Genomic DNA, 27501 nt, shown 5'->3' on the forward strand with positions numbered 1-27501 from the left:
TACAAGCTCTAGCATAAACATAAGCTGTTCAGTTTGAAACTTGCCATACGAGACTTAAACAAAAGCTGTTGGACAGACACAGTGGGCTCTGATTTACTTTTTTCCCTGCAAGTTACTGTGCCAGCAGCAGAGATGACTGAAACAGGTCCCGAACCACCACTGCTCACAGTCTGTTATGTTATGGAGAACCAGCAACTTGGGCTGTTAAGTACAGGCTGTAGCTCAGTAGAAGCTTCTTGTTTCCCCTTCTATGCTGCTGAAATATCCAGAAAAAGGTAAGGTGGAAACTGATTCAGCTGCACATCTTTCAGCTGGCTGTGTCTGAAAATCAACGCCCTGCCCTACCCACAGTGAACCTTGGTGCTACATCGAGGGGACCGCTGAAACCAAATCTGTGATGCATTTGATCCTCAGCCTCTTTCCTGAGGGTGCACACTAAATGCCACTTGGAGACAGGGACACTTTGATGTGAATTTATGATCGTAAGGTGTTAAACTGAGGCTGGAAAATTAATTATCAAGACAAATAAGCCGTTCGTATCTGTCAGCTTTTCCCTCTACTTCTGCAGACTTTAGCTCAAGGAACATAAAAGAAGAGACAGATACTTCTGCAAAGACTACTGTGCACTCTCTTTGTACCTCCAGGCAATGAAGCACTTCTAAAAATAGCTTCAGGCATTTTCCTTGGTAGAACCTAAGGTTCGTGCCCCAAGATGTTATGCTTTGATGCACTTCTCATGTCATGCCTCTTCAGACAATAAAGGGTTGTTCTTATGAGAACTACCAAATGTTCAGCTCCTAAGAAGTTGAAGGCATGATACAAACCAGTATTTCTGTTGCTCAAGGGAATGCCACATAACATACCCAGATCAGAATACAATAGGTTGCATTTTACTTTTATTTACAGTTCATTCAAGTTAAGAGTGAGCCTTGCTGATTTCACCTGCTGGAGCACTGGGACCAAAATACTCAAGAAATTTCCAGACGTTCACCAGGGATGAAAAAAAAGACAGAAATCCTTCCAAAATACAAAAATCGTGTAAATACTAAACACTGTTAGGACCATCAGTGCTGCTTTGGTTGTCTATTAATCTTATTTTTTCCTAACAGAAATGCAGTTTCAGTACAAACCTTCTCTTGAGACTAGCATTTCTGCAACAAATAGTTCATCATTTTATCTTCTCCAGTTTAATGCCACTATTAATTTAGAAATATGATGTCTTTCAAATTCCATTGAAACAAGATCATCAGTTAACCAACATTTCAATCATTAGCTTTGGTGATTTTAGCTTAATGGGCTAATTAAGGGAAATTTAATCAAAACTGAAGATGGAAATGTCACACATCAGTGAGATGGAAAAAACCCCACAGACAATCTCGTTCCCTTGCCCCCTCCTTTTTTTTTTTCTTTCCGTTTGATCCCTGAAATCAATGAAACAACTCCCTTTGACTTAGGTGGAAGCTGATACTGAAACACCAGAAGCACATGTTATTGCAGTGACTCATTACTACGCTGGAGGTGGCAATGCCTCGCTGGTATTTTTGAACAGATCAAAGTGGGAGCTGACTGCACCCCCAGTACCTCAACTGGCACCTGTACAGCATGGACACCGGTCCACAGCACTGCACAGACATACTCACTGCAAACACAGATGCTGTAGGGAATAGCCATGAAAGAATGTTCCTGAAGGCAATTATACAGGACCAGCAAAATTAGCGCTGGCAAGTTTGTCATGATTCTTGCTTAATATACCCCAGCAACTTCCTCACATGGAATCCAAATCCTCATCAAATATGTCTGTGTTTTTAAGATATTTCATCGGAATGAAAATATTGCTGCTAAAAAACACTTTAATAACTTGGTTATCAGAAAAATCATTACTTGTGGACTGTGGAAATTAATTCTTAACTGTTTCTTCTTTTACCCTAATTGACCTGGAGCACAGCTAGGAAGAAGGTTCCTTACATGTATGACAATTGGAAAGCACAACTTACATCCTGTAGAGATGAGTGTTAGCTGAGCTGTGAAAGCAAATGCATACAAAGGTCTATTTTTAAAAAAAAAATCTGTTTGAAGCAAATAGGAAATGTTGTACCAAGTGGACAAAACTCCCATAATACAAATCTCCTCTTTGGGGAACATCGGTTCAGCTGTTTGAAGGATATAAGTTTTACATAAATTCAAAAACCACTCAAGGGTGACTGCTGATCAAATATTTCAGAGTCACAGACAAGAAATGGCACCAAATGAGCTTTTTTTGGTTTGCTTCTTTGGCCCAATACATGAAATTTGAATCTAGATGAACAGTTGAAAGGTAGGACCTAGCATTTGGTTAAATATATTGAGTTATTTGGTTAATATTATTTAGTTAAACATGACAGAAACAGGATAACATCAAAGCTTCTGGGCTTGATCCTAACAGAAGACTGGTTCCCCCAAAATATCTGAGGCTTATTTACAGAGGGAAATGCAGAACTAAAATTATGAGGATAGATCTATAGCTACATTGGTATAGTTTCCATGAGGACAAACTCTTTTGCCTATGTCACCTATCCTTAAGACTTCATTGCACAGAAATGTTTTTGTTCATGTATTCAAAATACTTTTGCATATATTCTATCCTCTTCTGTTGGGCTGGAAGTGAAAAACATTCTTCTTGAATTGAAGACCTCAGAAGCTGATTTTATGCAAATTTTGCAGCTCCCTCCCTTCAGCAACTACTCTGAATGCCACCTAAATACTGTCCCTAGCTCATATAGAGAGTTCAGGTTTCTATTAGCCAGACTCAGGCAGCTGTCTTCATGCCATTATTTCAGAAAGGCTCATGATCATTATTTTTTTTCTTTTTATTATAAAGACGTGGATTATTAACCAAGATTGAACGTTAATCTCCTCTGTACTCAATCCCCCATGCAGTGACACGAACACAGCGTGTCTGTACGTACAGACCTCATTTCATAACTTGTAATGGTTTATCTCTGATGGAACTGATTTCTCTCTCTACCTAGCTAAAATAATTACGGCTGAACCTGCTTGAGACCAAGGTACGTACAGAATGCAGAAGTTTCAGGTCACTAACCCTTATTACATTCAGGTTCCCATTAACTTCTCTGTTACAAATGATGCATTGTTAGCTCACTTCACAAAGGAATACTTACTATTTGGGATAAAAGACACATTTAGATGGAACAAGATTATTTGGAGAAATACAAGCATGTTAACCAACTCAGTTACAGTGACAGAATTGCCATGCAGGAAGTTACTTAATAGCTAGTAATAAAGGTTGAGATTCAAACATGTTATTTAAGGCAATCATGCAGAATACATGCACGTACAAAATCTGTCACAGATGCTCTGCACACACTGTCACCAAAACCACCTCTTCAGATGCACAAAACAGTCACTGGAAGAATAACTCCATTTCAGGAGGAGGATGGTAGCAGACAGACAGAGTTAATCCTAGAGAGCAGAAAAGCAGTGATATGGGTGTTTAAGTCTCACTGTTTTTAACAAAGTAATGTGTGACCACCTCAAGGCAACACAGGCTAGGCTTGTGGGATGGATGTAAGAAAAGAGGCTAAAGACATCTGGGTGTAGATGTGACCAAATAATATATATGTGGTACTAATGTGTAGGGAGACATATGTCTAGCTTGTATGGAGGGTCCCTGTTTCTTCACAGAAGAATGGGAAGAAAGTTTAGGAATAACATGATATAAACAGGCCTCTGGATGAAAAATGTTGCCAAGAACCTTCCTTTCCTTTTTCTTCCTTGTTGGGAAACCTCATGCCCAGAAACTTATGAGACAGAAAATGTGAAAGGAGTGTGACAGACAGGGCAATGCAAGAAAAACTACTGGACAAAAAGAGTGCTTAGTCACAGCTGACAGAGATAACAGCAGAGTGGTATGATATGAGACAGTTTCTTTTTACTTGTCTTTACTTTACTGCAGCAATGAGTGAGAATGTCCCCAGCTGCTTTGGCTGCCTTTGAATCCAGAGCTGCTGAAGGAGCCAGACAGAACAAAGTCCTATGGACTGAAAGGGAATCCCTCATCAATATATAGACAAAAAACCTAATGAGAACCAGTGCAGTTCGTAAAAATCCAGCAAGTCAGAAAGACCAGAATAGGTAACGAGGTCAGTTTAAAGAAACAGAAAGTACAATCATTTGGACATGAATTCTGACTTGTTGCAACAGAATATCACCTTCTGAGGGAACTAAAGTCTGTAGACCTTTTTGCTTTCTTCTTCAGGAAGGTCTCCTCTTTACCTAGCCTTCCAGGTAAGTCATATTTTCCCTTTCCAACATAATAAAACTCCTCAGTCTGTGTTCAGGAGAAGGTCATCAGCAAGAAAATAATTTTGAAGCTCTCTGAGCACAATGGGACCAAGAGAAAATTGCTTTTTACTTTCTGAACATGCTGCCCTGTTTGAAGGACACAGGCCCTAGCCTTGCTATCAGTGACAAGGCAAATGGTGATGCTATTTATGACTGAAAATTTAGTTTTTAGGCCCTCAGGTAAACTCTTCTCACTCCTCCTTCCCCCACCTGGCCACTTCTGCTTAAGACTGCCTACAAATTTAGTCTTTGTAATGCCAAAAAAAAAAAAAAATTAAGAAGAAAGGAGACCAAGGAAACCTTTCTAACCACTAAACACATTTAAATTCCCTTTATATTTCTATACAATCTTCTTCTGTCATAAGACTTTGCTGAGGTTGGACAGGTTGCTATTAATACTAGCCATTCTTAGCAGGTTTCTCTCACAGAGGTTACAGGGAAATCTTTAAAGGACAGGATAGGTTTAGTAGAGAATATAGGTCTTAAAAGACCTGAGCTGGGCTGGGCTGGCTCATGTGGAGTCCACTTTCAGGCAAGTTCAGCCAGGTGGTATAGAGGTACACACAGAATATTTAATTGACATGTTGCTCCACACAACTGGCCTCAGATTCATCAAGGCAGCAAAAATCAAGAGATTTGAAATTTGTTTCTTAAAGCATTAATTTTCCAGCCAGGCTTCAGCCTATTAGAGTTAATCCTTTTCCACCTTTCACACTGTGTAGAAAAACAGTTGCTAAGCGGGTTGGTGATAATGAGCATCAGCCTACAGTAAGCTCCAGAGAATCACTGAGTTGTAGGTGCTTGTATTTTATCTTTGTGATATACCTTAACCATACTGTTTAACTAACATGGCTAATTATTAGCTACACGAATCACTCATCTTCCATTACATCAAGCTTCTGTTTGCTCTTGATGTCACACTCCCAAAACTATATCATTACTAAAATTTAGGCTCACATGTACTAACTAAAAGCAAATACATAAAAAAGTAAGCCCAAACTGCCAGCTACAGCAGAGCTTCCAAGCCTGCTTCCTACTTGCCTTTCTGTAAAGTTAAAAAAGAACCATCCTCAACAGACTCATCACTTTTCACTGGAAAACAAGTAGTAATTTTCCAAAGCTTACAATAACGAGGTTCTCTACACTACTCTCAACCCAAATATTGTCATACTGCACTAATGTGTGAATTCCAGTAATTAAAAATTACCAATTCTCTAGTTTTCACTAATCTGTGAAGATTATTTGATTTGCAGATAATGTGTCCTTCAGAGAGGGGTAGGTGGCCCTACAGGGGCTAAATGAATCACAGCAAGGATTGTTAGTTCAAGCTGAGCCTGTCTAAGTGGCAAGGTAAAATACAGCACCTCTGGGGATGTTGACTTTTGCCTCTGGTAGGCACAACCTGTTTATCCAACAGTTTAAGGAGTTCTTGCACACAACTGGCTTCCTTAATTGTAGCTGCTTTGATGACCTGTCCTTCACCAGGCCCTTTGCCCTTCCTCCCCCGTGCACAGAAGATATTGAGAATTTGGAACTGGGCTACAGCTCTGTTAATCCACACACCACATGAGCCGACTCTCAAGACTGTTCTGCCAACATCTTCCAGAATAAGGAAGGAGAGGTTAACTTCAGGAAGATGTGAAGTGTCAAGTTTACAAGCTTACAAGAAGCACTTCAGCTTCTTGCAAGTCCACACAGGGTGAAATTGCAACCGGATGCTTTCGTAAGGATCAAATGAAAGGAAAGAAGACAGTCCTCTGCTAATCATACTCTTGGAAATTAAGTCCAGGGTTGGCCAGGTGAATTCAATGCTAGAAATCTGATATTCCTCAGTCCCAATTTAGCTTCTTTGTCTTACTCCTCCCTCCTTTCCGGTACTGCCAATTCACCTGAAATGTTTTAGCTGTGATTTTCTGCCAAAATATAATTTCTCCCAACAGCCTGAGGGATATCAAACATTTAAGAAATGTCTGTTGCTAAAGATAGAGCTGATCTAATTTCTTGGAGGTCTTCCTAATGATTCTTTGAAGTGCTATAAGCCAAACATGGAAATTACGTCTAAGCAGCTTTTAAGCAAGCATGCTTTTAAGCAGTTTTAGAGCATATTATCTTGTTATTAATAACACTTTCCATTCAGCTTCCCAAACACAATGGAATGTGCTTTAATTTTGTGTGAAACTGGTGCACTGGTGTGCCTTATTCAAGAGCTTTACTTCTGTAAGGTGATTTAAACTTTCAGCTCCTCCTGTAGGAATATCTGCAATATTGTGGTTCTTCTAACACAGACCCTCACAGCTTCTGAGACAGGAACCAATTAGAAAAAGACAGACACAGCAAGCCTTCAGCAGCACCAGCATTGCGTTCACATCAATTAAGTACTTCTTACTGTTCAATAGAACTGTCATTTATCTTCATTTATACTCTGGAATCTCACTGGTACCATTTTGGTGTATACTTCCATAGAATTCCTTCCTAATTTGTACATCAGCCCAGATTTCCTAAGAAACAGGTTTTGAGATGGTGAGAAAGATGCCTGCAGTATTTCCAAGTCTCACAGGAGATTTCTTTCTTCCCAGGAAGGATTGATTTCAACTACATCAATCTTAGAAGAAAAATTCATTAAAATAGTGCAATTTCTGTGAATAAATAGGGACAAAAACTTTTCAAGAGGCATCAAAACTTCAAAGTTTTCCTTGCTCATGTCTTAACCTCCAACAAACTCCCTTCCTTCAGGGAACTCATTTGTCTTTCTCTGTAAGTAACAGGGAAGTAAGGGTGTCAGCATCATCTTATACATAATAGTCAGCATGTGTTATCAGCTGAATCTGTGATTCCACATGAACCACTGCTAGCCTGGCTCCTAAGATCAAAGTATTCTCTGCCCGACTGTGCAACCAGAGAGAATTTAAAGGAAAGCAATACTACAAGGGTACAGAATAATTCAGGTACAAAACATTCCCCTGGCAACATTAGAAAATAAATCACATAAATAATAATGGCAAAATATACCATTCTTCAAAGGAAACACAGCTGAAGGGAATGAAGCAACCAGGTATTTTTACAAATGGTGCTTCAGCAGTGACTGCACAATAAGCCTAATGCTGGTATTTTTTAAATCTTTGACGCACACATATTAATTATACATTCAGGACCGAAGCATTGGCAGTGTCCTTGTTGTATTTGCAGCCTACGTGCATCCCCAAGAGCCAGTAAGATAAAAGACATATTCATACCATGTTTGTTCAAAGTTCTTAAGAGGCAAACTATGCCTTAATGAAATGCATTATTTCTAGGGCACGGATTCCCAAAAAGACAAAGGACACCAGTGCTCATGACACAGACTGTAGAGGCATCTTGCAGCCTAAGGGCCAGGGCAGCTGGAGGTGAAGTATGTCTGTGTCTTCTCTAGAAACAGTATAAGCCAGAGCACACACAGAAAGTAAACAATTAACAAGAATATTCCCTTAAAGCTGACTTGTAAGAAACAGCTAAACCAACACTCTAAATAAGCATATGCTACCAGATTAAGCATGCGCTACCAGATAAACTTTATGCTTAAAGACAGAATATAGCCGTAACTGAGACAGCTCTTTATTAAGGTGATAGCTACAGCTAACATAAAGGTGTTTAGATGGATCCTTGTCAGATTTTACAGCAGGTTCTCCTCTCACCTCTTTCATCCTGAGATCTAGACCATTGAACGCTGAGGGTTTGATACCCAGAAAAAAGAAATCAGCTGTGGAGCTCACATCCAACTCTACCAAACCATGTAAGTGGATCAAACATGCAACACAGAACAGTAAGCAAAGTGAATGGTTTCCAGTCACTGAAATGCAGACACAGGAGTTTAAGTGCCTTGCTGTAGGCTAACAATTGACCCATTGTGAACCAAGACTTCAATTCAGGAGTTGTAAAATTGTGTGCTTTGGCTCAAAATACTCAGTATTCTCATTCCCCGCATCTAACAGAAGATACCTCACGGGGACAAAGCAATTCTCCCTGAGGGAACAGCTTCCAGGAGCTATGTTGGCCGTTTTCATTGCCAGGTAGCTAGTGATGAAATGACTGATCACCAAGGAGAATGAGAGAAGACCCATACCTATCCGGTATATCTGGGAGAGGTAAGATCGTCTGCTGCCATATTCCCAAACCTTCGCTGTTATCGGAATGCCAGAACGTCCAGCTCTGTTCCTTTCCTGTCTTGTTCTCGACCAGCACCAGGGATATATTTCCCAGCAAGACACCATGGATGAGCCATGACATTCGTAGCTAGAAGAAACAGAACACATGAGATTAACCATCACAAACACTATTTGAAAGTTAACAAAATTCTCAATTCTTCTTTCATTCGATTCTCCCTCACTCATTTTCATGTAATCCTTTTAGAAAACTCCACAGATGTGGAAGCCTGTAATACTCAGTATATGCTACTGAACATTGGAACTACTGGTCTCTTTTTTTGTGAAGTTGAGCTTTCACATACGTGTCTAATTTTAAAGGGATAAGCTCATACCTCTGTTGTCTGCAGTACGAAGACTACACTCCCCTAAGATACCACCTAAGAGATTCAAGTTAAAACTAATGAAATTTTCAGCAATAAACCTTTATATTGCAACAGCAACAACAAAAAACACAGGGAGAAGAGCTGCATCACTAATAATCACGTCCTCATCCCCCAGACACCCTTACAAAAAATCAGTTTTTACTTTCTATTGAAGTTTCTACTGACTTTCTAATTAAAGTTCAGCAATAATTTGGGTTTTTTCTTATTAATTAAAATACTTTGGGGAACCATTTTTCTAACATTTCTGTTATGATAATGTAATTGAATCCATTTTTATGCATTTATCCCTGTATGTAAAATTATTTTGTGTAGTTTTCTCATTTTATGTCTTTCTCTCCCTCATTATATAAAGAGAAAAACAATTCCTTCCACATCAGACTAGTTCCACAATCCATAGTATATGAATATATACTAATAAATCTTCTAAATTTCTTGGGAAGAAGAAGAGGAAATAGCCCTTTGTTGATAAAGACCGTATGTAAAATATATATATATATATTACATACAAGAGCCAAGTCTCATCTCAATAACCCGTAGAAGTGAGAATGCTGAAAGAACAAGTTTATTAAATCTACATTAATGATGGATGTTTTGGACACAAGAAAGTGTCTAGCACAGTATCTAGGATCCATGCATATTAAAAAATAGCCCTCTATTTTTAAGCACTTCAAAGCCAGCACCAAAGTCAGGAGGTTAGGAATTAGGCTTTTACACAGGAACACCTGATAAAATTACCGACTTTCTTGCTTTATAGTACAGAACATTCATATCCACTTCTCAGCATAAAATGCAACTACTAAATTTTGCTTGCTATTCCTATCCCATAGTGTACGTTTGTCCTGGCAGCCAAACAAGATTTAGGGGTCAAAAGGGTAGAAGCATTGCTATTATTCCTAATTTATGCTCACAATATCGGGATGGCTGGAACAAAATTCTGGATATACATTATATTAATTGTTAATACTGAATTTAGGGAAACACTTCAGTTCATCTGCCTGTCTCCAAAGCTACAAAGAAAGCACTGACTTTACACTGTAAAAATATGACAGAGATTGAAAAAATCTAGATGTGGCTCTTCTCTCTCTCTCCAGTCCAAAAAATCACTGCACTTGCCTGGAATCACTCCTGGGTCTGTTGTACTGTGTGACCCAAGCACTGATAAATGTAAAAACAGATATACTACTTTGGGTCTGTGAATTCATTTTGTTACATCATTGATGAGCAAGGTTTTGACTGGCAAATCATCACAGGCACCTTCCAGACCACAGCACTTCAGGTCAAGTCTGGACACTGGTCAAGTCCGACTACCAGCTCACTCTCACCTCAAGTCTGGGAAAGGACTCACAGAGTCCCATGTCTATATCCATGATGTTAGACAGTGGAAAATATAGCATTAAATGTGAGGATTTTCACCTTGCAGACACCAGAGAGAAAAAGCAGAGTCCAGCAGGATGGTCAGGAACCCTTTCTGATACAACACAAAGCGATGGCCAAGGAGGCAGCTGAGGAGGGCTGAGTTCATACCCACTAACTGGTTCACTGGAAACAACGCTGGTAGAAGAGGCTGCTGACAAATGTTCATGGCATAGGAGGCTGACGCCTTCAAACTTGGTACCTGCATGGCTACTCCTAACAGGTGACAATCAAGATGAAAGAACTTTTCGAGCATTCTATATTTTCGAGTGCCTATGAAGTGAGGCTACTGAAAATAAATTGAAAATTGCTCTCCCTTATGTACTACTGAAATACCTTTCAGATCCACTAAAGTAATTCCCTTCAAGAAAACTGATCAGGACTAAACTTTTTGTTTGAATAACTTTGGAATGCCAGTGGAAATTTAAAAACCTCAAACTATACCAGGGAAGGCAACTCCTCTTACTGAGAGTCCACATGTGAAGTACTTTTAGGACTCTAACGCTAACTCCACTGTGTAACACAGTATGTGAAATTTTTAATACAGGTGAGTTGGAGCAACTTCACTGTGCCATTTTGATAGTTCAAAATTTGAGAGGTAAAGCCCTGAAGCTCCTACTAGGCAGCAGCTTTCAGACCTCTGTCTCTTCTGGAGACCTGCCAGACAGTAACAGGCAGCATCTACATGGTCAGAAGTGAGGAAAGAGCGAGCATTTGATAGCTGTAAATGTAACACTAGAGCAAAAGCTGAAGCAATTGATGAATTGGAATGAATGCCTTTGCACACATGTCAGCTGTTTGAAGGAAAGAAGTAGCTGGCAATAGATGTGGGAGTTCAGCTCATTGGCAAAGTGCAATATGCAAACTCTAATGAACTGGCTCTGAGTGAATCGACTGGCACTGTGTCCAAATGGGCATTTTTGGCTGTGATTTCCATGGTTTCTAAGCTCCACAGCAGGGCAGTCCAGGTCTTTTCACACCTGCTGAAGTGAACCAGAGCAGATGATGAGCTGGATACCACAGTAAAGACTTCCGAATTGGGCTGGCATTCATTTTACAGAATACAGCATCAATGATGGCAGATGGTACTACACACACAGTGCATCCTGCAAGTAGAGCAGTGGCACATTTGGAAAAATCTAAATCTGGGCTGTTGGTGGAATACCCCTAACATTATGCATCAAACATCTCCCTCTGTGTTAAACTAGCAGCAAAATATTGAGAAACTAGAAACATCACTGAGAAATTAATTAAGCATGGAAGGTAGACAGTGGCTCAATGGCACCTTGCTTTCTGGCTTTAGAACCCACCAGAGCCATTGATCAGCTGTTCATATGCAAACCCACTGACTCAGTAAATGAAATGCTCTAAACTGATCTGGGGAAAATTAAAGGGAGAGAAAGCCCATGGCAAATACACAGCATATTGAGGCAAAACTCGGGTCAGATGGCTACATGCATTGTACTGCAAACACCATCTGGAAAGCTGCCTTCTGAGAATCCCCTTAGCCTCTGAGTTGGTGGAATTTCTGAACTGAGAAACAGGAGACTCGACTCAACTCCTCCCAGAAAGAAAAAACAAAAAAACTAATCCTTATCAATATCAACAGGGCTTGGCAGGTGAAGAAAAACAAGGAACGTAGATTTTCTAGCACAAGCTCCATAATTTCAAGACCACTTGAGAACTGAAACTTGCATTTTACTTCCCTATGCAAAAAAAGGAAATAAAATACCAAGAACCTTCTGTGTGAAGTTCAGGTCTGCTGACACCTACGAGACTACTTTAATGGCTAGAAACATTCCAGCATAAACTAACTCTGGGATGTCTGACTGAGGACCAATGACATGCACTCAGAGCAGCATAAATAAAACATTCCGCAGTGACACCCTGGAGAGCTGTTTCTTTTTCCGACCTTTCCGAGTGGCAATGACCCTGACTATTAGTATTACAGTCCTACCTGGCAGGAAAAGTTAGTAAACAAAGAAAGGGGAAAAGAAGAACATACTTCAAACAGGGCTTGGAGGAAGGTATTTTTAAGAAGACAGAGAAGAGTCCACAGGCAGTCTTCTCCCAAGGAACTACAGCAGTTGGATCTCACTGTGGCTATCTGGCTACCCACACCTCAACACAAAACGGTCTTTCATCTTGTGAGACTGCACATTACTTATTTCTCTTGCCCCCAGTCCTTGCTCCCCCTCCATGATACTTTCTCAAAGGAATTGCTCAAAATTTGCTGGACAAGGGACTGTAGGTTCTTGAAATGCAGACATTTATTCTCCTGAAAATTGTTACTCTTGTCTTGCATCTTCTTCATGTGATGGGAAAGAGCAGAAATTGTATTCAGATGTGAATGCACTGACCCAGTAAATGTAAGGCATTATAGAAGCTTGGAAAACATCTCATTGTTGAAGAGAAACTGAAGCTGCAAGTTGGAATATGATTTACACAGAATTAGACAATAGCTGCAAACAACTTTGCCAAGTCTCAGTAAGCTTTGTACATGAATATGAGCTGTGTTTGACATGTGAAGTTTATCACACTGACAATATTTCTTTTCTTACTAGAAATGAGAAATGGTTACACACAATAGTACAAGCAAGACATCTATTAGTACTGTTCAGCAATTCAGATTTGGACTCTAATGAATAATAAAGAGGACCAAAAGGTCTTGTTCCAGGGTTTGGCCAGATCCACAACTGTGCATAATCAGATTCTTCTATAGTCTGCTGATACTTCTGCTTTAGCTTAGGACTCAGGTGTGCAAGCAAAAACCTCGCATAAAGGATAAAATTATAATTAAGTGATCTGATCTGTAGTTTTAAAATATTTAGGCAGGCAAGAGAAGCTTGTATTTTATATGAACAGATTCTCCTGATATTTATTCTCACATTATTTCTTACTTGATTTCAGAAAACAGACAAACAGAAAAATAAAAACAACAACAATAGAGAAAGAAAGAGAAAGTCCTCAGAATTTTCCTGTCAGAGTACTGTGGAGTGACCAGGTCTTCAAGAAATTTTAGTTGGTATAGATCCTCTGAACCAATGACACAGAAGACAAGTGGCAAAGGAAGCAAGAGAAGACAGATAACAGTGAATAAGCTGTACAGATTTTAAAAACAACACTTTAAAATAAAAAAGGATGCTAACAACATTCTGCCAAATAAAACACATGAAAGGCTGTGCTAGAGGCATATCTATATTGCATTTTTCATGCTCGTAAATGGTCAGAGTCAATGTTAAAACCATGTACCCTTCTTAGTTATTTAAAGCTCAAGGAATAGAGGAGAAAAGGAGACACACTCTGCAGGTGTCAGCATGGGGCTCAGAATGCACTCAAGGAATGATTTATATCATTGACTTACATACTTTAAAAAAAATACAAAGCTTCTGCATAGAAAAGAGAACTGAATTAATAACCACAGAGGATGAAAACATTCTTATATCTATAAACCTGAATGAGAGGGCAAACTTTACTCTTTACATCAACATGTTACATTTATTTTCTAGAGAGAGTATGTTTACATGCAAAAAGTAATTTCAGGGTTTAAAGAAATCTGTCTCAGTTTTGTACTAACATAATATAATGAAAGAAACAGGCTTTCAAGAAACAGCTAGTTGAAATGTCAAAATAGCATCAGAAAAATATTTCCATTATTTTAAACACAGTCAAAAGCACAAAGCACATTTACTATCACAGTAACCTGTTTTTCATTGTTTTCCAGCACAACTATACCCTTTAAAATATTTGACCCAGGACCTAACAGAAAAATGAAATAATCTAGTTCCAAATCACAATGCAGCCTCTCCTGCAAAGAGTCACCTTATTCTGTGGAGATGGATGTGATAACATTCAAGGCTAATTTCAAATTCATCACTATGTAGGCAACACCACCTCTGCTGTTACTGTCCTTGTCTACAATAGCCCACATTAAGCTGCATGCATGGCTTTTACTTCTCAGGTATGGCACTAAGATTCTGCCACAGATCCCCCTGTGCTGCGCAAAGCACAGCCTTTCTAAAAATCAGTCTCCCGACTGCTCATGTTTCTCCACTGACTTTCAAACAGGAGTAGTAACAACCCATCAAAAAATGAAATCTTGCAGCACAGATGCAAGATATCCTGTACCAAGCCTCACAGAATGCAGTAGTTCTGTAGCTGGTCTTGCATCTTTTTATGACAGAAACACAAACATTTTGGGAAGACACAGGTATGACTCTTAGGATCTACAGGTACCACAACATCCTTCAACGATGAGGATGCAGATGGGGGAACATCTCTAAAAAATGGAATGAAAAGCAAGTCAACATGTGACTGCAGCTGTACAGCAATAATACTGGGAGTGAGGGAGGTGGGATTGCCTTGTTGTCTAGACATGCAGAGCCAGAATTGAGCCTCCAGCTTCCACACAAAGGTGAGTGCTCCCTGGACACCTGCAACAGTTTTGTCAGCTCTCTGAATCTTTGCAAAGTGCTGAGAAGTAGGTGGCCATTACAGTCTGGAAACTATGCACACCTAGGGGCTATCAACCACAGTAAAGCAATTTAGTTTTGCCATGGTGGTGTCTGAGATGACAGCACTTCCCTTGGATTTAATTGCAAAGTGGTTTCTTAGATTCCCAGAGACCAGTACTGCTACTAATGATATGCATATGGATTTCTTCTTCAAAACGAGGAGATGTGTAACTACTCCATGATCCTCTTTGCCCTGTCAGCCTTGTGCAGGCCAACTAATTCCTACCCGGAGGAGGGCATTCACAGTGTGAACAGAAGGGGCAAATAATTCTGTGCTTTATTGCTTGAGCTCTATAAACTCTGCCTTTAAATCAGGCCACTGTTTCGCTTAATTCTTTGCACTTTATGTGCATTCCTATGCTCAATTACATGTGCTTTGCTTCCAATGAACTTTTATATGTGGGTTAAAAGATTTTCACTCTTGATTACTGTGACTCAGTTTGGTTCCAGAAGCATTTCCTGAGCTTTTTGTTGCCTCTCCCTTTTCTGGCTACTTCAGAGTAATGGAGCATCTCTTCATGGATTATGCACACCACTTCCTGCATTCACCCAAGAGTTAGTGGAAGTGCCACAGTTTCGCTCTTCCATATAAATTGGGTTTTAAAACACAGTTAAAGGGGTCAACAGGCAAAGGACTCTACTGAATGTGCAACACGAAAAAGATAACAAAGGCTGTCTGGACTGCAAACAAGAAGAGATTCTTTGAAGCCAGGATACTCCAGCCAAGATTTAATAAAACAACAAAGAGAAAGAGAAAAACTAACTGAACCAAGAACAAAGGGCAGCATCACAAACTAACCGCTTTGACCTGCCAAAAGCACTGAAGAACAAAGAAAATGAAAACATAAAGCTGCTCAAAACAAACAGGAGCAAAGTGCAAGGCTGTACACAAAGTTGTACACAAAGTGCAAGGCACATTCAGGCCAATCTCAAACATGTGTGGGAAAGTGCAGGCTGTGTTTATTATGGTATCTCCTGCATGCATTTTTATCCTTTTCCCATCTTTTGATGCATGTGGGGCAGTACAGAGTAGGTCAGGCTAACTTTTCCCTTCCTGAGTTAACAGGGAGCCTCCTGCAGGGCATGGAAAGGACAGGCAGCCCAGCATGCTCCTGGTGACCGACCTCAAGTTGGAGAGAACACAAAGATGGAGGATCACCCTAGTCCTGCACTCAGTGGCAATACACATGCCAAAGATCACCCAGGCTCTGGTGTCTCCAAGTGCTGGCATCCACGCCGCTGCAAGCAGCTGCCCAGAACCTCAGCAGGGAAGGTGTTTAGACCACGGCACCCCACAAGTCTCCAGTAGTTATTTTTTCAGTCATTTCCTTTGCCAGTCTATAACAGTGGAAGATTAAACAGCCAGGCTGAGGGAAAAAAAAAACAAGCTTGAAGGATTAGCAAACTCTTTGTGGCTGGAACCCAGTGTGGACTGCTTGACTGTTTCCTTATCAGTATTGAGCCCTGCTAGCATGGGCATTCTGGCCAAAAACCAGAATCCTCCAGCCTGGTAAACAGCACTGTGACAGGTAGAGCTCCTCATGCTGAGGCTGAAATAATTTTCCTATGAACATCTGAGGATAAAAAGCAGGGTGTCAGCATCTGCTGTTTTGGATGTAATTGGTCTAACTTGACTGGAAAAGAAAAGAAAATTAGGGGATAAGGGGAAAAAATAGTAGCTTCAGTAAACAGCAGGCCTAGTAGTGTGCCATAGCTTCCATGTAGCAGGGATAGAAGAGAGGGGAGTCAAGATAAACAAAGTGGGGACGTCTTCTGGCCTCCTTGTTGCTCTCAGGCTGTGCAGCACATGGTATTTGATAAAGTCCCATGCACAGAGCAGGCAGAAGCTCCTCGTACCCAGAGAGGCAAGAGACCCAAGCAGGCAGGGAAACACACTCAGTCTCACCCTCAGGACTTCAGCTGAGCTGGGTATGTTTATATTGGGGTAGACACTGCACACAAGGAGGAGATGTTAAGTGACAGGCTTAAGGACAACCTCCATCATTAACATTATGTGTATCTGAGACTAACCTCTCTGGGGTAGTGGATGCATCTGTGAGAACAAGCCACTATGTAAATGAACACACAAGGGGAGCAAGCAGATTTCTAAATGGTCACAAGAGCTGGATCAAATACAAGAGGGAGAACAGGTTTGTGGTTTGATCTGATGGTGGAAGAATAAATGGGTCTAATTCACACACACTTGCTGAGATCCCTTTGCAGCATGAATTCTGAGTGAGTTTTGTCTGTGGGATTTCAATTGCCAGAGAATCTGTCCTGGTTGTGACACTCCAGGTGGAGCTGTCAGCAGTGACAGGTAAAAGAAAACTCATCTTTTAGTGTCTGAACTTGAGCCAGTTCAATTGGGAAGTGATTGAGGGTGAATAAATACACGGTGGCATTACAGTATTTTCACAACCTCCTTTCTGAGTATAATTTCACTATTAGGAAGTCTGTTGGCACCTACTGGAGGAATAAGCACGCAGGGGGGCATATCTCCTTTCTCCTCCTGCTTTGTGCTGAAAAGTGGAATTAAATTATTCTGTGCATCGACAGATTGTTCCAGTAAAATAGAATTTGAAGCCACCAGGGACCCACTGGGAAGAGAAGCTTTTACACTATATGAAAAGGCAAGAAACAAAACCCTTGCCAAAACTCCTTCACTCTTTATTACCGACAGCTGCAACGCTGGATGCGTCCGGATGCCTTTTAAGAGCCAAGGGGAGTGACGGAGGTGGGATGGCATGTGAGCAGATGAAATACATGGCAGCTTCTCCCCTGACGGCAAGTTTAATTATTTGCAGTGTTGTATACACAAGAAAAAAATACACAGATATTGGGAAATCATTCACTGTGATTCCTGTGTCAGGTGCATTATGACAAACACTTGCTCTTGCTGGTCCGTGGCAGAGCAAGGTCTTAAAATATTCAGAACCTGCATACGCTTTTGTCACAGGCGGGAGGAATAACAAGGTAGAATATATTTCAAAGAAGGAGAATGTGAATATATCAAGAGAGCAAAAACAGAGGTGCTTTGCTGTATGAACTGAGATATCCAACGGAAGTGAACCAAACCAAACTTTAAGACAAAGAAACAGCTTCTTCTGTGTATTCCAGAGGACATTCTAATGCATCCCCTCTTGTCCTATGTGTATTTTAAGACCATTGGAATGGGGAAAATCTAATTCTTTTGTCTGTTCAGTGCTCAACCAACAAACAACAAACTGTGCTTTGTTAGGATTAATTTTCTCAAATTCCTCTGTTTCAGGATCCAGGAGCTTATGTGACATTTCAGGGTGACTATGCAAGATGTGAAATGCTCCAAGTCACTAGCCATGGGTCATAACTCATAAATAAATCCTATCAGTGATAATATTATCTGTGAAGCTACAGGCAGAGTAAAAGGATGCAGACAGGTCATCTTTCTGTAAACTGCAGTTTAGGGGTTAAGTACAATTGACTCAGAAATTACAACCATGTGCAAGGTTGCCTGGCAAGCCTTGATATACTTGCTTAAGTTGATGTCTTATGACTGTCAATAGCTTTTCTGCTTGAATACGAGCAGAATGGTTACATTCTACATGAATTTATCTCAGCTGCTGCTAACTTCAGCACTCCTTATGAACAAGGCCTACACGAGGATCAGTAGCTTTGAAGTGCAGAAGGATGAAGACCTGCCAGCTCAAATCCCAGCTGACCTAGAGAAAGCATGCACTGCATTTTCTGGATGGCTCAGGGGCAGTCCTGAAGCCTATTCTTTCTTGGATCTTGCAAATATAATGCTTGTTCATGCACTTCTTCCTCTGTGTTTATGTAATGCTGTCTGCCGTACTCTTACAGCATATACACCTAATTATGAAGATTGCAATACATCATGTGAGGCCATACAATGAGGACAGCACGTAATAAGAGCACATTTTGTGCCATTCAAGCAGATAACCATATCTTTCTCCTGCACAGAGGGCATAAATAAGTATATTGTACAGAAAAGCCATCAGAGAAAGTGGCTGCTGTGCTACTGACCTAGTACCTATATTTGAAAACCTGAGTCAAACGCACAAAAAAGCTCTGTAAATTGCAAAAGAAAAGAAAACATTATGACTTACCTCACAGGGGGAGTTCCTCAAAGGAGCTGGAAATGCAGTGCTGGTCATGACAGTCTTTGCTACTGCTGGTGCTTTGCTGGTGTTAAGGAGGAGTGCACAACCTGATAAAAGAGAAGTAAGAAGGTCAAACTGCAGCACTCACCTTCTGAGGTTTCAGGGTTTGTGAAATCTCCCCAAAACCTATGTTAGCTGGCTCCTACTACAACAGAATGCCAGGGAGCAGAAGGCTTTTTCAATTTCTTAGGGATGCAGCTTCACCTACCTGAAAACCATATTCAGGAACCACATTTAAGGAGTATGTCTACCTTTCCCCTACAGCTCTCTTCTGTTGCTCCCTGCCTTCAGATTCATTCTCCTTGCAAGGGTGAATAATAGAGTATATCTTCTATGAACAAAAAGTAACTTAGAAGAGAAGTATTTATCTTGACCAAAACCAAACAACAATACAGCTATGGCAAAATACCATCAGACTAAGATTAATGCAGCTGGACACCTCTTTGCTACTTTAATAATCTGCTATAAACAAGGGGAACAAGGCCAGTAGCAACACTAGGGTTTTCCATTGGCAGCTTTGCATGAAAGGGTGTGGTTTTGCCCTATTTCAGCTCTGTCCTCTAGCTCAGGATGGTAGCATTACTCAGAGTTCAGTTATTTGGTCTTTCATTCTGCAGCACAGAAATATCACAGAAGCAACAGCATTTGCCAGCTCCCCATCAGTACCATCATTCTGGCTCTTGGCCTTGTTTACCTGTGTTCCCGTCACTCTGTGGTCTGTTATTACCAAGGGCTAAACCATCACATGCCATAAATCAGAACAGCTGCACAGTTCACACAAAAGTAGAGAATCTTACTCTTCATGTTTAACTCTGGATATGCCTTTTCAAAATGATGTTGGGATTATATATCATTAAATTCCTGTTATTATTGTATCCCTTTAGATGCTCAGTACCTCAGCAATAAATGTCTGTAATGATTTACATTATTGCATTAGAAAAAAACTTATCCTGGCAGGTAGTGTGTTTGCCAAAACTCAGCCAGCAGTAGTTCAGTGCCCAAAGTATAAACCTTCAATGGTTTGCATGAGAAGAATTAGAAATGACTGCCATTTAGGTAGGAGAATTAATTATCCATAAAAGTGCAACTCAGGGGATCATGAAGCAAAGAGAAGAAAAATTTGGATTTTTCCAGGGGAAAATAGCAGCAGTAGAGAGAAATGAGAAAGTAAAAAGGAAAATCAGAAAGGAAAAAACAGATCAGTATGGAGAAGGGTCATGCAGATGAACATTTAGAATGAAGTTATTTAGAAAGGGGCAAGATCTGTATCTGGTGTCAGGGGTGGAAACTGAGGTACTACTCTATACCCTCAAGACAAAAAGGGAGCTGGATAGTCTTTTGCTCAAAGCACTCAGAGTAGAAAGATGGGGTTTGTTTTTGTTTCACTGGAGGCCGAATATAGAAGTGCACAGGAAAATCTGCCTTGTGTTTTATTCCCTCTCCTCACCATTTGTGCATCTTTTTTCTCTCTGCTCTTTATGCTCTACACTTACTATTTACTATCACATACCTTCTATTGAAGGAAAACGGTTGTGTTCCGGGCTTCCAATCCGCCATGGAGAAGGATGGGATGCAGAGGAGCTTGGCATCCAGCCACAGTCTCCTTCTTCAAATGAACAGTAAAAGCCAGAGGGAAGTTTTCCTGCAGGAGGGAAAGAGACACATACAGAAGAACCCAGGTGAGCTGAGGAGGAGTCTCCTGGGCACGAAGAGAAGCTGCAGTGACTATTCTGGCCTGGTTTGCCCAGGGAATGTGGGCACCCCACAGCTATCCAGTCCTCCTGTGTGGAGTCACGCACATGCCTGACCATGGGGAGGGTGGTGCAGTGGGAAACAACCTCCAGGCTATGACTGACTTCTCCCACACTCTGAATAACCAGAGCAAGAGGACACATCTCAGTATTACACTATGGGGTCTCCTAAATATCTGGTCTCTCGGCTCCGCAGGTATAAGCCCACTCAAGGTTACATCTTGGAGATGACTTCTCTGCTTCTGCAGCCCCACAGCGGGAAATCGTGCAGAGGGATAAATTCCTAAAAAGATTCCCTCCCTTGCAGTCTAGATTTCTACTTATCCCAGCTCAGCAACATGACCTCTCCTCTCTGTGAGCACTGATGTGGCCTCAGGTAAAGCACTGAATCCTTTTGTGTCTCAGTTTTTTCACCTGTGAAATTCTTTTGTCAGATGAATGGTTGAAAAGAGGATAGTTTATTTTAAGCCATACTTTCAGGCTTTGAAGCCCACTCATTCTGTCATTGGCTTCAAGTTCCCAGCTCCAAACAACAGAGTTCCACTAGGTTTTTGCCTTGATATTAACCAGTTTTAAAGCAATAGTAATCTCATTCAAAGCAGGAGGTATGTTTCTCTACCTCCACTTGCAGGTTCTTCTTACAAAGGGTGCACATATTGCTCCTTTACCCCAAGAAAAGAAAATGATACAAGGAATCTGTTTAAAACGGCAAGAAAAAAATGAAATTTCATGTGCAGATACATACCCAGGACATTTGCTTTTCCTTTCCTTTTTTTCCTGTTTTTTTCTGCTTGATAAAATCAGAGTAAAAATTTATTCACCTACGAGATGGAGTACAGACTACAAACTCCTAATCTAAGAGAATCTGCTAGTCAGGGGATACTGGTAACGTCATTAGCCCCTCTGTGAGAAGTGGAGTCTCCTGAACACATATTTTGTTATGATTATTAAATTTTTTTTCCCCCTGAAATTTTATATCTATAAAGTGACTGTCAGACACTGAGGCACCAGTATTCAAGCTCTGGATCATTCAAAACGTTAAAGTATCAGCAGATCCCCGCGGCTGAGATTTCAGGTCAATTAAATACCTGCTCTCAGGGCCTCAGCTTTGACTCACACACCTCAAAAGCCACTGTCAGTGGCACATGTATGTGCTCCTTGGTGTACCCAGAGAAAACAACCGGGGAATACCACAGCTGCAGCATCCAGACCAGAAATATTTGTTTTTCTAGGAGCCTGAATAACAATTCACTTGGCAGAGAGGAAACTGAAACAAATCCTCTATCTGTAGCTTTTTAGGAGGGCTGATTTTGAACCTGGAACCCGGCGCTGAGGCAAGAGCCATATTTTAGTGTTATCTGCAAGCATTAAAATCTGTTATGAAAAGTTTTAGAACCTGCACTGAAGTTCAGGCTTTTTCAACTTTTTCCTTTTAAAAATCTCCAGATTCATTCAGTCTTGTCTTTAAATGTAAAGCTCCTAAGCAGAGAGTTACTTCCTAGTGTTTTACCCCTCTATAGAACTTCATTATATTTCACTGTGCAGCCTGAGGCTGGGATACAGAGAAAATGACAAATTATAATGTGCCCTGAATTCCTACTGAAACAGCTTGGCTCAGTGTCCAACTGAATTCATGTCATGGCCATTTGCTATCTAGGATGATGTAAACAAGTCAGAGCAGCAGGAGGAGTCATCTGAGTAGCAATCTCTGCCTGGAGGCCAGGAAAAGCTCACTGCCGATGAACAAGTAAGGGCATAAATAAGAAACTATTACTTTCACAGAATATTTCACTCCCCTTCCACAAATTAATTTCTTATGAGTTTTCAGATGTCCTGTGCCCTGGATGAATTTTCTCCGCTGCTCTTTCTTACTTTGAATGTACAGACAGCACCTATGATTCCATGTGTTGCTACTTCACAAAGACCTCTTTGGCTAGCACTTCTCTGTTGACCTGTACTTCTCAATTTTAGGAATGTTTGTGATTGAAGCTCACATTAGCACAGACACCGCACTGATGAGGGGAAGCTAATCTGACTTTATTGGAAATTAAGTGAAGGAGGCAGCAGGAGTTACTCCTGTTGAAACTTGCCATATTGGATATCATCATTAGTGACAGAAACCTCAGATTTAGACCTTAGTAAGATTAAAATGCAGCTTGTAGGTATGGGATGGAGAACAGAGCAGCCCAGTGAAATTGAAGTACTGGAGAATATAAGAGTCTCTCCTTTTGTTTGAGTGATGAAGCAGAGAAAAGCTGTCAAGTGTTAAACTTGTTCCTAACCAAATATTTTCAAGTCCTCAGAATGAAATACTTTTCAAAATCTAATTAAGTTCAAGTTCTTTTTGTTTAACTCAGATTTTTCATCCATTAATAGCAAGAAAAATTAGCAACTGGAATAACTTATTAAGCAGATGGAGCAGGCTCCTGATTCAAAACTAGATGTAAATCAACCAGATACTACAGTTTAAACCTTAGGTGAAATTCCAGACAGATGTGATAAAGAGGAAAAGCATAAAAGAGTACTCTGTACATATGGACCTTTACTAAGGAGGAAATCTCAGAAGCCAAACAGTTCAGCTACTCAAACAATTTAAAGAACCACATGAATCTTAAACATGATTTTGTTTCGGTGATTGCTTCTATGCTAGCAAAGCTGGCCAGCCAAATTCTACCAGAAATGAAGCATAAAAAAAGGAAATATTTTTCAACAGTTGACAAAGAGTTATCCTTAAATGCCAGATGGTTTTGCTGAATTCAGAACTTCCAGAGGTAATAATTTGTTGCCATAAGTAAAGCTTTTGATCACGAAAGAAGCAGAAGGATCAGTGTATGCAAGACAGGAACTTTAAGAGAGCGTAGCATGGCAACAGGTTGCCACTTTATCATTTTGCTTTCAAGGAGACTTTGCTGGGCTGTATCTGGATGTAAATGAATCCAGTGGTTTCTTCGTGCATTTTTACCTGGAAAGTAAACTGGTCTGTGTAGAATTGATTATCTACGCTTTTTTTTGGTCACTTGTCCATGTTATCACAAATTCAAGCTTCATAGGTTCCTATTGTAGCTGCCATCTGTTTTTCTGGAAGATGTGTGCATGTACTCCTCCAACCACATAGCACAGCCTGAGTCACTCCTTTCAGGAATCAGACACTAGTCTTCCTTGTCTCACCTGGTATGGTGTTTAACATCCTTAAATACTTAATGAGGCAAAGAGTGAAAATTATCCTATAACCCAGTGATTATGAGATTTATTTGAAAGATGGAGCACATTACTTTCACTCTCTATTCTATGTAAAATTTGTAAAAGAGCAATCTCAGGAGAGACTTGAGTATCCATTTTCTTCTGAACTAGACCAGAACTCCAGACCACAATCTTGGAAACTTTCACAGAAACAGGAACTATGGATTTAAATTCACTTAAGCAGAAGAAAGAATCAGTCCTGGGTTAGTTGTATCCTGAGTCCTGTAATCCTCTAAGTTCTGGGTCTCTAGATAATAAATATACTATGGGCAAATCCATTCTTTTAAATTTCATTGTATTTTTTAAATATATCCAATACTTCCCTAACATGCTCGGACTGATTAACCAATATTTTCCCAAGATGAAATTTTTTCATGAATTTGTGACAGAAAGTAAAACAATTTTGGACTAGTCAAAATTATATGCACCTTTTTTTTCCAGTAAAATTTTAATTTTTGCCCAGACTTGCTGCGCTGCAACAAAAGATTATTGAACCAAAAAGAGAAGTATAAAACTACTAAAACAAATTCGCACTTTCTGTAACGTTCTGCCAATCTGTATTAGTAAATAATTTGGGTTTTCATCTCTGTCTTGTACCATACCAGGTATATAACGTCATTACTACAGTAAGAGGAAGTAGGGGTTTTTTGGGGTTTTTTTGCAGTATCCATATGTTGAGTGATTTGGTATACTACTTATATAGAACTTCTTGTTTAGCATTAATAGCACACTACATTTGCTGAAGTGTTAGGCACAAGCTGTGAACTTTCACTGGGTATGCTGACCTTTCCACCTAGTCAAGTAAGAGAAGACCCCAGAGCCAGTTCAAGACAGAAGATAAGGAAGCTATGTTCATTAGAGAAGCTGCAACATTAGAAATAAGAAACATCCCACCTTGAGGCAGTGAAGAGACACAGTGAAGAATGGGAAGACCTCCCCAGTCCTCATATGGGGAACTACTGGTCCAAACAGTCACATGAGAAGTGAGAAATTCAGATTGTAAGGGTATAATTTCTTTGTTCAATGTTCTCCTGTGGAGACACCTAACTCAAGTTATTGCACTATTAAAAAAAAGTACTTTTATGGAAGAATCTATCAGCTTATCAATTCAGAGGAAACCTAGAGTCGAAGTCTGTTATGGTGCATGTGTAATTGCTGTAACACGTAAAAGCATGAATTTACCAGCAAAGACATAAGAGTACTGCTATCTGCAGACTTAATGTCTGTCTGCAAAGTATGCTTTACAAAGTAATTTCTAGTGTGGCACTTCCATCAGTCTGTTAACCCTGTACGTCTGATCCCAAGTCAACACACACACACAGTTTGGCATCTAATTCCACAACTCCCTCTTTGAAGCTGTCTTTTACTCCTGCAAGAATGTCTGATTATGACTCAAACAGCAACATGCTTTTCTCTAGGGGTCATCCCTCTCTGATTTTACACTCTCTACACAGACTAATTGGTTGCAATGCAGAACAAGCACCATGACATTTCATTGGCCATAAATAAGTAAAGAGATGTTAACAAACAGCAGGCTTTAGGGAGGTTTTTTTATTCAGCTAAGAAAGGAACAAAAATCAAATGAATAGGAAAAAAACCCTAAATAATAATAAAATCAATCAGTACCTGCACAGCTAAAAGACTGTGAAAGGCAAAAAACCCCAAACATCTCCCTGAAGCTCAAAGAAAGAAGCCTTTGGTTAATGGTAATCTTAAAAGCTCTCCCCTCAGTTTTGAGCATAACTACATCTTTTTCTGACAGCTCTTTTGTGTAAGCAGAACCACTTGGGAAACCCCCTTCTCTGCTTGAAAAATCTGAATCACTTTTTACCACACTTGTAAAAAGCTGATGAAAACATCTGTGTTGCTCAGGAGCAAAATGACAACTAAAATGTTGAAAGATGGCATATGTTTTGTGTTAGGCTGCCATGCAGATATAACTGACAACTAAAATATTAAATCACTTCTCTGTTTTGTGTAAGAAGCCTTATGCCAACAATATTCAATATAGTAAAGAGGCAAAAGCAGAGAAAGCAGTCATAGAACTGAGCACACTTGTAAGTGAATGAACAGACATATCCCCAACTCAGGCACTTGCTCAGGCAAGCCACTCTTTTTTGTTGCCTGAATGGAAGATAGTGGTTTTAGGACCTTTTGGCTGGTAGTAGAAACTCACATTTCCAATAACTGTGGCTGAATACAAGACATGAGGTCTTCTCCTCAAGCGAGGGAGTGATGCTCTGCTAAACAGCCGGCTAAATATCTTCTGCTTTTTACATTTTCTCATTGACATTCTCTGTACATTCTTTTGCCGACACAACTGTAAGTGCTGCAGTGCTTCATGGGAATGAAGCACTAGATGGATGAAGCCATAGATGAGTACTGCATGGAGGGAAGAAAGGCAACGAAAGCAAACCCTGTGGATAAGACATGCCAGGCAAGTGTTGGCCACTTTACCAATTGGACTCATCATGGGGTACAGGGCTAAGGAGCAAAAGCAGAGCCAGCCTCCTGATACCTGAATGTGGCCTGAATATGGGCAACACACCAGCCACAGGTGCAGCCAGTGTTTCAAAGTAACAGGGAAGTGTGTTCCTCCAGGCCTGCCCCATCCCATGGTGGTATTCAGTTTACACCCCTGATTGGCACAACTCCACCTTGTGAGCTCTGTTCCCACTGGTATAGACAGGATTACCTTCACAAGGCAGAACCATTTACTGCACACAGACACAACAGTGTATCTGAACATACGGTTGATGATAATGTTCCCCTATTTCCAATTAAATGAAGATGCATTCAACCTACTGGTTATAATAAGCTACTAACTTTTTTTTAAATTATCGAGTGGAACACAATAGAAATACCATTATGAGGTTTTAGAGCTCTGTTTTAAAGCTCTTAGGTGAAAATAAGGTTTCAATATCACTAATATGAAGCATTATTGGTTCTAAGAAGCTGCAAGTCCACAGTGCTGACACTGTTCCTGTGAATTTAATGTTCACTGAGTGTGTCATTAATGAACATAATTTCAAATTGTAACAATGCCTAATATGATGGAGAAGCATATAATGTCAAGCTTTTAACTAGTTTACTAGATGATCCTAGGTCAGAAAAATGCTCTCCACACCAATAAAGTCTGTTACTTTATTTCTTTATTAGCAGCAGAGAAGTGAAATCTGCTGGAAGTTGTGTGTCACTCTTACCTTAAGTTTTTGCTAGGAATAGCAAAGGTGTGTTAGTCTAGACAATCACCTATATCAACTCAGATTGTTTGAATTACCTTATACAGATTCTCCCCTGTTCTAGTTGCCATGTATGAAAGCTAAACTGAGAACATCTGTCTCTTCTATTCCAAAGGCTTTTGCTGGTACCAGTATTTTCATTAGGGAACACATTTTTTTGCATACCAAATCAATGGAGTTCTATTGTCAACAGCCTATAGGCTAGATCAGCTGTGACACATACACTTTAAATGATGAACTCTCAACATTTATTTTTCTTGATATGAGTGCCCTGTA

The 27501-nt window shown here is 40.1% G+C and overlaps 1 protein-coding gene across 1 annotated transcript in view; it reads right to left on the reverse strand.

The window, feature by feature from the left end:
- The window catches only part of ALK (anaplastic lymphoma receptor tyrosine kinase), a 307709-nt gene that overhangs the window by 48300 nt on the left and 231908 nt on the right, over positions 1 to 27501 (reverse strand). The window contains exons 7-9 of the mRNA XM_017812959.1: positions 20503 to 20634; positions 18939 to 19039; positions 8441 to 8610 (exon numbers count right to left, since the gene is read on the reverse strand). Of these exons, the coding sequence (XP_017668448.1) occupies positions 8441 to 8610; positions 18939 to 19039; positions 20503 to 20634 (403 nt within the window). The remainder of the gene's footprint in view (positions 1 to 8440; positions 8611 to 18938; positions 19040 to 20502; positions 20635 to 27501) is intronic.

Source organism: Lepidothrix coronata, unplaced genomic scaffold, assembly GCF_001604755.1.
Source record: "Lepidothrix coronata isolate B3197 unplaced genomic scaffold, Lepidothrix_coronata-1.0 Scaffold38, whole genome shotgun sequence".
In the NCBI taxonomy this organism is placed as follows: domain Eukaryota; kingdom Metazoa; phylum Chordata; class Aves; order Passeriformes; family Pipridae; genus Lepidothrix; species Lepidothrix coronata.